General features: G+C 36.2%; 1 protein-coding gene across 2 annotated transcripts in view; it reads right to left on the reverse strand.

Moving 5' to 3' along the window:
- Window positions 1–12,589, reverse strand: part of LOC114655277 (rho-related BTB domain-containing protein 2-like) — a 79,913-nt gene that overhangs the window by 22,040 nt on the left and 45,284 nt on the right. For both annotated transcript variants that reach the window (XM_028806150.2, XM_051935647.1), the window contains exons 2-5: window positions 9,833–10,034; window positions 9,604–9,707; window positions 5,743–5,928; window positions 148–1,118 (exon numbers count right to left, since the gene is read on the reverse strand). In XM_028806150.2, the coding sequence (XP_028661983.1) occupies window positions 148–1,118; window positions 5,743–5,928; window positions 9,604–9,707; window positions 9,833–10,034 (1,463 nt within the window). The remainder of the gene's footprint in view (window positions 1–147; window positions 1,119–5,742; window positions 5,929–9,603; window positions 9,708–9,832; window positions 10,035–12,589) is intronic.

Raw genomic sequence — 12,589 nt, forward strand, 5'->3', positions numbered from 1 at the left:
TTCTTATGTGTTCCTAACCAATGACTTTCTTCCTTTGTGCATCTGCTTCCTATTTTAATAAACAGCTGTCCTTCAGGTCTCTTGTGCTACAGACTTCTAGAACATTTATTTTTATTACATCTTCAAGAACAACATATAACATCTCACCTGAGAAGTTTCCTTTGGCCAAGCACTCTTTGACACGATTGGTACGTCGCACATGGAAAGCCTTGGTAATTTCCTGATTCATGAACGCTTCATTGTTGAGAATGTTGGCCACCATCATTCGCAGATCAAACACCTCTAGCAGCTCCGCAATGTGAGCAATGTGCATGAGCTCCTTCTCATGTTCATCCAGCTGTCCTGTGTAAAGATATCGTAGAACAGCACGGAAAGGCCCTGGTTGCACTGATGGATCCATTCGAACTACAGTCATAGGCCGTAAATTGTAAGTAACTGGGTCTTCCACCATTTCCTCCTGAATACTCACAAAAGCCCGACTCCAGGTATACAATAATCGACCTCTCCTGGAATTCTCATAATTATCACCTTTTAATGTTCCATCACTAGTGGAGGTCCTTAGATTTGACCTATTTCCTTCATCACTGCTCTCAGATACATCAAAACTAGCAGCCCGCATAAGGAGGTCACGGCCCCCTAGTGGCTGACACTGGGTATGGAGATAGCCAGCTGTCCTGTCAGAGTCACAGTTCTCAGGGCTCAAATCCATGAGAAAGAGATCATAAAATTTAGAGGAGGAGGTGGAGAGGTAGATTTTGTGTGCAAAGATTCGTAGGCGCTCCTGCAGGATGAGAATTACATCTGCACAAAGAGGGTCTTCAAGAAGTCGTCCAGGGTGCTCCTCGATTGTAGAAGGTGGATCAGGTACTAAGATCATAGGTGGTGGTGGCTTGGGAGGAAGGAATGGTGCCTGGAGCAAAGGCCGCTGCACATTGCGCAGATGTGATTTCCAGAACTGTAAGTGGCGCCTTGAGATGAGTGCAGCTCGAATTGCATTGTCAAAAACATCCTTTACTCCAAACTGTGCCACAACACTTGTCTCATAGTAAGGTACTCCCAACTCCTTTGCCACTTCTCTACCCTTTTCTGGGGCCAGGATTTCATTGGGCTTTATAGGTCTGTGAAAAATATAAATAAAAAAATATTTAATCTGTAAACATTCTAAGCCAAGTACTTAAGCAGAATGACATAAGCACCAAGTAAAAGAGCATTAAGTTAATATTTGAGTTTTGAAATTGTTAAAACAGCTTCAATCCTGCTTTAATAAAGTTTAGTAATTGACAAATATAAAAAAAAATAATAAATGCTAGACACGTTCATGCAAGAAATGTAATACGAATCAGTTCTATATGTGAAATAAATGTAATATTTAAAAATGTCAAAGAAAATAAAATAAAAAAACAGTTGGTGTGGATAGCCTTTTTAAAAAAAAATGACAGCACCCAAGTATTGGTTTGAAGGGTTATTATTCATATGTACCATGATTAGTGAGTATAACTATCTTACCTGTCCTAACTAGAAATGTTTTTTTTTTTTTTTAACAGTCGATTTTGACCTCCATTTTTGGTCATTATACTCTGACCTTTTTTGTATGCATCTATTACAATAGCATATATTAATGTTTGTTTTTATTGGGTTAGTTTATGAAGTCACCAAAGAGGATTTCTATCATTACACATCATGCAGAACAAAACTTGGCTATCTCTATAATAAATACATATATAGCATGTAGAAGATCATTATTTAATATCATACCTTAATATCTCAATGTGACACCTTATATGTAGATTAATAAAAAGTGTTATTGCTACTCCTTCAACCCTTTTTTACGACTCACTTCACAAAAAAAATATTTAAATATTGGAAAAATGTTACTATGACCAACTTTCTTTATTGCTTTTGGTGAGATACTGTTCAAGAGCTTTATCAATGACACTGTGAGCAAAGTTGCAATTAACTGCTGATACGGAGATATATTTAGAATTGACACCAAGCAATATTAAACAAATTTTTAAAATGCTTTTTTATAGCAGTGCACCTAAATAAAAATATCAGCGTTATATACATTGTCAATCTAGAAATCTACATGTACACTTTTTACATGATTCAACTGCTGTTACACAGATACTTTGTTTCTTTTCTTCACATGACTAACAGGTTTGCAAATGATGGCTGGTATGCAGATATTCTTGTCATTTTACAGCTTTTGTCTGCTCAGACCTTTAAAATGGGCAGAGATCTTTAAGCATGTACACAAGTAAACATTTGTTACTTTACAGTAGCCACCCAAATAACCAGATTGCGACTCAGACCTAAGAATGTAATACTATCTTCACCCTGTAAAATAAGCAAACCAGCCACTGTGGTGCAATGTTAGAGGCTTTGCCTCAGGTGCTGACATCCGAAGTTAGATCCCCGCAAGGGAATAAAAAGTGCATACACCTGACGAGCCCCAGTAAGGGTGAAAGACGTGTTGTGTACTCTTTGTATTATTTGGCAGATATTGTATAATATATCTATGATCTGCTTCTCTCAACTGAGAGGATGTGGCGGATGTTTGCCAACCAGAAGTGTTACCTGGTAGGTAACCACCCAATTAATCAGATTGTGTTTCAGAGAAGAAGAATTTAATACACACACACACTGTATGTTTATATACACACACACACACACAGTACTGTGCAAAAGTTTTAGGCAGGTGTGAAAAAATGCTGTAAACAAAGAATGCTTTCAAAAATGGAAGTGTTAATGATTTTTTTTCATCAATCAACAAAATGCAGTGAATGAACAAAAGAGAAATCTAAATGAAATGAATATTTGGTGTGACCACCCTTTGCCTTCAAAACAGCATCAATTCTTCTAGGTACACTTGCACACAGTTTTTGAAGGAACTCAGCTGGTAGGTTGCTCCAAACATCTTGGAGAACTAACCACAGATCTTCTGTGGATGTAGGCTTCCTCACATCCTTCTGTCTCTTCATGTAATCCCAGACACACTCGATGATGTTGAGATCAGGGCTCTGTGGGGGCCATACCATCACTTCCAGGACTTCTTGTTCTTCTTTACGCTGAAGATTGCTCTTAATGATTTTGGCTGTATGTTTGGGGTCGTTGTCCTGCTGCAGAATAAATTTGGGGCCAATCATATGCCTCCCCGATAGTATTGCATGATGGATAAGTATCTGTCTGTATTTCTCAGCATTGAGAACACCATTAATCCTGACCAAATCTCCAACTCCATTTGCAGAAATGCAGCCCCAAACATTCAAGGAACCTCCACCATGCTTCACTGTTGCCTGCAGACACTCATTATTGTACCACTCTCCAGCCCTTCGACGAACAAACTGCCTTCTGCTACAGCCAAATATTTCAAATTTTGACTCATCAGTCCAGAGCACCTGCTGCCATTTTTCTGCACCCCAGTTCCTATGTTTTCGTGCATACTTGAGTCGCTTGGCCTTGTTTCCATGTCGGAGGTATGGCTTTTTGGCTGCAACTCTTCCATGAAGACCACTTCTGGCCAGACTTCTCCGGACAGTAGATGAGTGTACCAGGGTCCCACTGGCTTCTGTCAGTTCTGAGCTGATGGCACTGCTGGACATCTTCCGATTTCGAAGGGTAATAAGATTGATGTGTCTTTCATCTGCTTCTTCAAAAGAGCTTAAACAGCACATCTTGAAACCCCAGTCTGCTTTGAAATCTTTGTCTAGGAGAGACCTTGCTGATGCAGTCAATCTTGCCATGACATGAAACTGTCTTCCACAACCTCACCTTGGTAGCAGAGTTTGGCTGTTCCTCACCCAGTTTTAAGCCTCCTACACAGCTGTTTCTGTTTCAGTTAATGACTGTGTTTCAACCTACATGTGACATTGATGATCATTAGCACCTGTTTGGTATAATTAGTTGATCATACACCTGACTATAATCCTACAAAATCCCTGACTTTGTGCAACTGTACCTATAAGAATTGATGCTGGTTTGAAGGCAAAAGGTAGTAACACCAAATATTGATTTGATTTAGATTTTTCTTTTGCTCGCTCACTTTGCATTTTGTAAATTGATAACAATAAACAATCATTATATTTCTGAAAGCATTCTTTGTTTACAGCATTTTTTCACACCTGCCTAAAACTTTTGCACAGTACTGTATATATATTATATATATATATATATATATATATGCGCATGTATATGTGACATTTGTTTACAATTTCAAATCATGTGGTATTTCTTTTAAGCCTTACTGAATATGTTTATAATCATTTGGACTTATTAAAAAAACGTTCAAAAGTGTGAATTTATTGTCATAATTTGAAAGTTCAAAATTGTGCTGCAACAAATATGCTAAAATGAGTTAGACCTTCCAGTGCATTAAGCAGGTTCAGAAAATAGATTGATATTATTCTTTAAAGTGCACTTTACTATTTACTTAAACCCTTATCAAATTTATTTTGAAAACCAGTATGTAAGAATGTATCTAAAAATAATTTAACATATTTTGGTAATGCAGTATCTAGTATACTAACAGTATTTGCCCTCTCCCTAATTTCCTCTGTTATTGACACTAAATGTTTTCAGGTCTTCGGCCAAATGGTAATATTTAATAAAGGGCACCTGACAGAGCAAACTATTTTTTTTTTTTTACTTATTTTATTAGTTTAATGAACGATGTTCTACAGCACTGCGGTGGGTTGGCACCCTGCCCAGGATTGGTTCCTGCCTTGTGCCCTGTGTTGGCTGGGATTGGCTCCAGCAGACCCCCATGACCCTGTGTTCGGATTCAGCGGGTTGGAAAATGGATGGATGGATGAAACACTGGCAACAGTACTGAATCTTCTCCTGAGTAGGCAGCACGCCAAATAACTTTAAGCATCATAAAAAATAACTAAAAAACTGCATGTTTCTCTTGCGTTGGCAAAGTTAAGTGTTCAAAATTTCACAACTTGACTGACACTTGGCAATAATGGGCTTTTTTGAAGATTATGAAAATGGAAACCACTGCTAAACAAGAAGAACATTATTGCTTATCCTGAATTTTCAAGAAGTACCCGGCTAATCTCTGAGCCTTTTGGGAGAATATTGTATAGACAGATGAGAGAAAAGTAGAAAATTTTGGACAACATAATTTAACTGTTATATCTAAAGGGAATGCTGCATTTCTCACTAACAACATCACTAGTCAAAGGAAATATAAATAAGAATAGCTGAAAAGAAGCAAAATTAATGTTATGTACTGGCCTAGACAAAGTGCAACACTAAATCCAACATGGATGCAGTAATAGGAGGTGAAACGAGAAATTCATGTTTAAAACTTAATAACTTAAACATCAATAGTGCTTAATTAAAGCAGCTCCGCAAGGAAGAGTAGGCTAAAACTACTCAAAAAATCAGTATAATACTGATTTACAGAAATAGTTTGGTTGAAGTTACTGTGGGTAAATGAGGCTCTTTCTCAAGCAGTTTATCAAATGTACAGTGTAATTACTTTTTGACATATTGCCAGTAGGTGCTGCATAAAATTGTTCATTTTATAATTGCCATAATTAAAAAAAAACTCAGGAGTCCTTTATTTAATGATAGATTTCGACTGGAGACTTGAAAACAATTCACATCAAAAATATGTAATAAGATATGAAAATCAGGAAGGAGTCAAATACATTTTCACAGCACTAAAAAAATTAAACATATTTCTGTTTTACTGGATTATTCATTACTCTTTAATTTTGTTAGTTTCTATTGTACCTGGCAAGAGGACGTCTTGCCCGATTAACAGCTTCCAAATCAGCATAGCGAAGATCCAGCTGACAACCAACAAGAATAACAGGTGCCCGTGGGCAGAAATGCTTGATCTCTTGATACCACATTGTTTTAACATGATGGAGAGAGTTAGGGTTGGCAATGGAGAAACAAAGAACAACCACATCTGACCTGATGGAAGAGAAAGATTGACAATAATACATTATGAGAGCAGCACATTTACTAAAGCATTCTGATGGGAAACTAATAGTTTTGCATAACAGAAAGAACCACTAAAAATTCATCCCTAAGAAATACTGTAAGTTCATATAAACACATATCAAGAGACCTTTGGCCTCTGAACATTCACTGGAATGCATGGAAATTTTACAACTGAAATGTACATAACACTTTTTGAGTAATTATCAATATTTGAAGCTAAAACTACCCTTTCAGTAGCTTAAGTGCAATGCCAACAGTATTAGAAAGCTAAAGGAAGAATTAGGTCATAAGTGTTCTGCAAATGGTCACTTTTAACTTAAGAAATATCCTGACCAAAAAATATACATATATTAACTACAGATACAAGAGTTGTGATACTTCGTAGTAATGGCTGCTTAAAACTTGAGTTCCATCTCTCTACTTTTACTACAGCCCCATCTTTGATTATTAATCCCCACATCTATTTACAATAAGGATACCTTCTGTATACTTTACAGCAATGGTGATGTCTCTTTCTAGATGCAGAACCCATTCAGCTTTTGTCAAATCATAGAATACGGTGCAAATCCCTGCCATGGAGACTGCAGAAATTGACAACTCCTACTGGAATGCCATGAAGAATGTCCTGATGGGGCACATTAATATTCTGACTATGAACATGTCAGTCTTCAGCTGTTCCTGCTTTACCTCACAAAGTTGAAACCAAATTTTGTTCAATTTCATATGGTGCTCTCCAGGAGACGTTCTTACAGAGACAAATAAGTCCATGACCATGGATTCTTTCCTTCACTTTCTTAACTTGTTTCTCTTTATAGTTCACAGATAGTTTTGTATTACTCTTATAAAGATAATTTATTCCTTTTTAGTACTGTTGACTTCATATATGATCTTATGTTATGTGCTGCCTTAAGCTTTTGTATATTACATTTACCTCAGGATGACTTTTTCTGGTTTGCTTTGGGAACCACTATACATTTGTTGACTTAAAGCAAATGCACTCTCAGTGTGCAAGGACTGCATTGGTTACCACCCATGGGCAAGCTCCAGGTGATGTTTTTCTGTATTTAGGGCTTTGTCTTTCAATTGAAGGCAGCCCTGTTATTTCAATTTGGGCTACATGATCCTTAAGAAAGGTACCAGGATGGTTTCAAAATGCATCAGACAACTTGTCCTTCCACAGCAGTAACTCTGCCTTGTGAATTAGACCTATAGGTCTTGATTTCTCAAACACGAGTTTGTTAATGTCTTCTCCTAGTCCACAGATTTCATTGGCATCAAAGGCAGAGATATTTTCATCACATAGTGTCCTTCACCATGGGACATTGCCTTTCATATGTATTGACGTTGTCTTATGCATTATGATTGTCATACTGTATAAGATTACATTTTCATTCATATACACCCCTTATCTGTACACTTGGAGTGGTAAAATGACAAAGATTGCAACCTTATTAATACATATGAGTGCTACTGGCAGATGGTTGGTGCTGCTGTGATTCCATTATCTTTTATTTTTTGTTTTATTTATTGATTTAATTGTTGCAAGTGTTTACATTTATTTTTTGTTTTATATATAACTCGCTTTAGAGTCAACTTGCTTTTATAATGGTGGTATTTACATTGGTTGATACTTTGTATGTTGTATGTAAACGTGCTATTTATATGATATAATATCTTTTGATTATCCAAGTTGTACTGTGATGTGTAGTGCTATGTAACCACTATACCAACCATTGTTGGTACTGAGGAATGGTCAGATTCTCTTAATCAAAATAATGTGACTAGGTGTTCATATCTATCGCAGTATCTGGATACTAGGTGCCATTTGTTATTGGTCTCCTCTGGTTGGTTGCTGTACCTATATCTTATCTTTAATTAATATGGAACTAAGCTTCCCAACAATCTTAGTGTTTTTTTTCGTATGAGGTCAGAGGAGAGGGTAGGGCAGGGTGGGACTCTGTCTCTCAAGCTTATCATTACTGCTTTATTCTATATATAGTGGGATGTGGATTTTAAGGACAGAGAGAGTATAGTAATGGAGACACTGAGTCAGTAAGGTTTACTTTAAATCAATGGCTTTTTGATAACTGCTGGGCACTGCATGTTGTATTTGTAGTTATTTTTGACCATCATTGTCAGTCAGTCAGTCATTGTCCAACCCACTATATCCTAACACAGGGTCACGGGGGCCTGCTGGAGCCAATCCCAGCCAACACAAGGAACAAGGCAGGAACAAATCCCGGGCAGGGCGCCAGCCCACCGCAGGACATACACACACGCACAGCCACACACCAAGCACACACAAGGGACAATTTAGGATCGCCAATGCCCCTAACCTGCATGTCTTTGGACTCTGGGAGGAAACCCACACAGACACGGGAAGAACTTGCAAACTCCATGCAGGGAGGACCCAGGAAGCGAACCTGGGTCTCCTTACTGCGAGGCAGCAGCGCTACAACTGCGCCACCGTGCTGCCCGACCATCATTGTGAAAATAAATATTATTACATCAAGGTTTCTTCTTATGCTCATTGTAAGAAATGTGATGCGCTCATTCTTCTAAGGAGCAGCCTACATATCCTCGTTTTGAATTCCATTGTTAGTTTCATTTGTAGATTTATTTAATAAATTAAATAATTAATAGCACTTTAAAAATACTTATCTGCCCTCTGTGTGGCAATTTCATAACATCATTGTTATGACAAATTTAAACATCTACTAGTTCATTCTAGATTATCTATTTTATTATTAAAATTATTTTCTTATAGTTATTACATTTTAACATTGTTTTTGTTATGTCTTTGTCATCCCATTTCCTGGATATTACTTGATATTTATATTTACACTCCATGAGTGTGGAAAAGACTCTGCTTCTGTACAGGCTTCCTTCTGAGTTAATCGCTTTTATTTGGAAACAATTATCTACACCTTCTTTAACATCATTAAGGAAGCCACCACTTCAAGTCTTCTGAATCCAACAGTTAATATAACAGTCATCATGCTGCTGCTCCTAAAACAAGACCACGACCCCACACACTGTCAAAACACCAGGCTCTTCTCACTCATGAACTCAGATACTAAACTTCTGGCTACAGTCATTGTTCCTTGGTTGCATTAAATTATTCATAAATTATTTCATCCAAACCAAACTGACTTTACAAGCCCTCCTTGCACACACACCAATCCTCTATTTGGATAATTTGGTATCAATGCTCAACTTAATACATACAGTAATACTTTGGGGGTACCCAGTGGAACCAAAACATGTGTAAAATATCCAAACAACAAGCAATCAATGACATGATGAGGGATTGAAATTCAGAAACAATGGAACCAAAAGGCAGAAGTACTAGCCAGCCTCAAATAAAATAAAGAAAAATCAAAAGAGTACAGCTATTTTTTGATAAAAATAAAGATACCTTTTTAAGAAAAATGTATATTTTCAGCTGTTTTTAAATGCATAAATATAAAAAGAATTTTATCCATCCATTTTTAGCACATCATTCTAATCATGGTTTAAGGTTTCTAAATTCTCTCTTAGCAATCTAATAGCATAACAGGTGACAATGATTTGAATGAAGACCCAGTTAGTAAAATACAAAATATATTTTATTTCCTAAAAGCATCGTTGAAAAAGTGACTTCACCTTCCATAGGCAAAACGACGGTCCTTATGATGATCACCAAAAGTATCCCATAGACGAAGTGATACACTAACATCATCCACTACATCACGTGATCGTTCTAGCACCTAAGAGAAGAAAAATGTTTTTAAAGAATTCAGTTATTGTAACTAAATATTTGTGTAAAATAAGTTAAAGAACTTTAAACAATTGGTAATAAGAAAATAGCATCAAATTGCTGTAATTCACTGACCTCTTGGCATACACGATATTGGTCAATTGCCCAGACAGTTGGTACATGGGTAGCCAGAAGCTGGTATTGTGTTAAGGTGGCATTGCATGCCCTGGCACAGATGAGACGAGTCTTTCCCACAGCATTGTCTCCCACTACCACACATTTGATGGTTTCAACGTTTGGCCTCTCGTAATCCATATCAGAATCCATCAACTGGGAACTAGAAGTTTAAAAAAAAAAAAAAACACTTTATGAGAAAGTGTGAATTAATAAAATTGGTACACTTAAACCTTATCACCTGATACTTTTGGCATAAAAAGTAATGCATTAACAAAAACTGATAAGCATAATAATTCTTCACTTAATACTAATTCATCATTTCATGGTATTATTATTGATAAACCAGTTAACAGTAGAGACTGACCAATATTTGGGTTTAACATTGAAAAGGACAAGAAGTCAGAATTTGGTACAGTGTGATTATTACTTAATCAAAATAGATTTCTGCACACTTTATTTGGACCAAAAGCAATTTTTTGTTTTGGTAACAAGTCTGATCCCATGTAAATATGCTTAAAGGCAAAAAGTGACAAATTACTACATTGCAAAAATATATGCATTACTCTTAAAGCACCCTTTTCTGCAAAATGGAGTTTGAAATAAAGCGAAGTGGAGTTTGAATTCTGGCGAAAAGCAGAATGTTGTGAGTTAATTGTAAAAAGAATACCTGGGGCAAAATTACCATCCACTATAACAAAAATAAAAATTGAAATTAATCAGCAATAATCTAGTATGTTTCTTTAAGTCTAATGTTAGCATTAATGGGGCTGAATAATCATTTAAAAATATTATTATTGTATATTCATTCATTGCAAGTTCAGCCTGTACAAATAAGTGTAAACTGTAAAATGTTTTAAACTGCATAGCTTTTTGTGAGGCAGCTGTCTTTCAGAGTGAATGAATCTTTCTCAAACTATAGTGTGAAAAGTTGATTTTGTTGTTTTGAATTTTAACTAACTACTGTACAGTACTTTGAAAAAACATAGTTGACATCTATCTGTAGTTTAAAACTGTGAAATTTCATCAAACAGGTAATAAACAGCATTTATTCCAACAAAACATTTCTAACAGGATCATTCGTCTCTGTAACAATGTGTCTACTAAGAAGACTCAGCATTTAATAGCTGGAAAATCTGCATTGGAAAAGGCTTTATACATGCAGCTTGCATTGCATCTACCCTCCCTACAAAGGCTCAAAATCTATAGCCAGAACAAAACATAGATTTGTACAAGAAATAAACATAACGTATTAAACCTGCTTAACCCAAGTCAGAATTGTGAAGGGCCACAGCTTATCCCAGAAATGCCAAGCACAAGGTTCCAAGTCAAGGCTCCAATCCATCACAGGGTCCTCTCCTGCTTGTTCCTGCAATTACACTCACACAGGACCAATACAGAATCACCAATTAATCTAACCATCTTTGAGAATGTTCGAGGAAAACAGGAGTACTTGGAGGAAAACCCACACAGACATGGGGCAGAATTACATCCAACAAAGAAAGAAAGCAGGACCCACTCTTACATAAACCTGCACTCACACTCACACAGAACCAATCTGGATTCAACAGTTAATCTAAGCAGCGTGGGAAAATTGAACAGACTTCACACAGACAACATCCAGGATTCATAACTAGGGCACGGGATCCATGAAGCATCAGTGAAACAGTCAGAGAAATAGTCTTTTGGAGTTTTGAGTAGGATCTCTGTAGCCAATGTGGAAACCATCTAAATCAACCATATACAGCATCAGCTACCCATTAAGCAATTTACTTACAGTTTCCAGTTCATAATTTTCTGTGCAAAGCAGAAAAAAAAATCTTTTGATCTGATTTTTGATAGCATATTCTTCTTCATGCTGGTATAATGAAATTAACTTACACAAAAAATGTCTGCTAGGAGATGAGTGACAGGAGAAGTTAGGAGAAAAAGGAAGGTGCAGCAGAAGGAAGTTTTTAGTACAGAGTCAGGAGACAATAAGCAGGAGTGTTTGCGGTATAGACAAAAAAGGAATGCGAGTGTTAAGAGATAAACTGATTAGTACAGGAAGCTTTCTTTTATTGCTTTGGAGATGTGCTCCCTAACCCATATAATGGAGTATAAGACAGAGCACGTAGAAAAAATGTAGAAAACTCCAGTACATCTGAGTTGTGATTTCATATTATGCTGGTAATTGCAATATTATATGAATTAATTTTGCTAATACTATATTTTGTTCTGTAAATAAATCACTATTCGGTAATCTACAGTATGACGAATAATTGAGGTTTTACTGTAATTATTTCTTCATTTCAAATCCACATATATATACACATACATATATATATATATATATATATATATATATATATATATATACACACACACACACATTTTATATACAAATACTGTACACATTCCTACTTTGGTATACGCATCACATATTGTGGCTAATACCTTTTTTCCATTGTACGTAATAGTATTTTTCAAGGAAAACGGAAAGGCTAAACTAAGATATAATAACAACAAATGATCATATTATTAAAAAAATAAAAATTGATGGAACCAAAAAGTAGAAAGCAGTGATTGCTTATTAAATATCTTTAACTGGAATAGTGCTGGCCTAAACCACTAGCCTAAAAGGCAAAAAGTGTTTAAACATCGCAGCTCTTTAACTCCAAATATGGGAATAAAACTAATTTAAACATGAATTAATTTAGCTCCGGTGAATTAGTTTCT

The sequence above is a fragment of the Erpetoichthys calabaricus genome, chromosome 1, assembly GCF_900747795.2.
Source record: "Erpetoichthys calabaricus chromosome 1, fErpCal1.3, whole genome shotgun sequence".
NCBI lineage: Eukaryota > Metazoa > Chordata > Cladistia > Polypteriformes > Polypteridae > Erpetoichthys > Erpetoichthys calabaricus.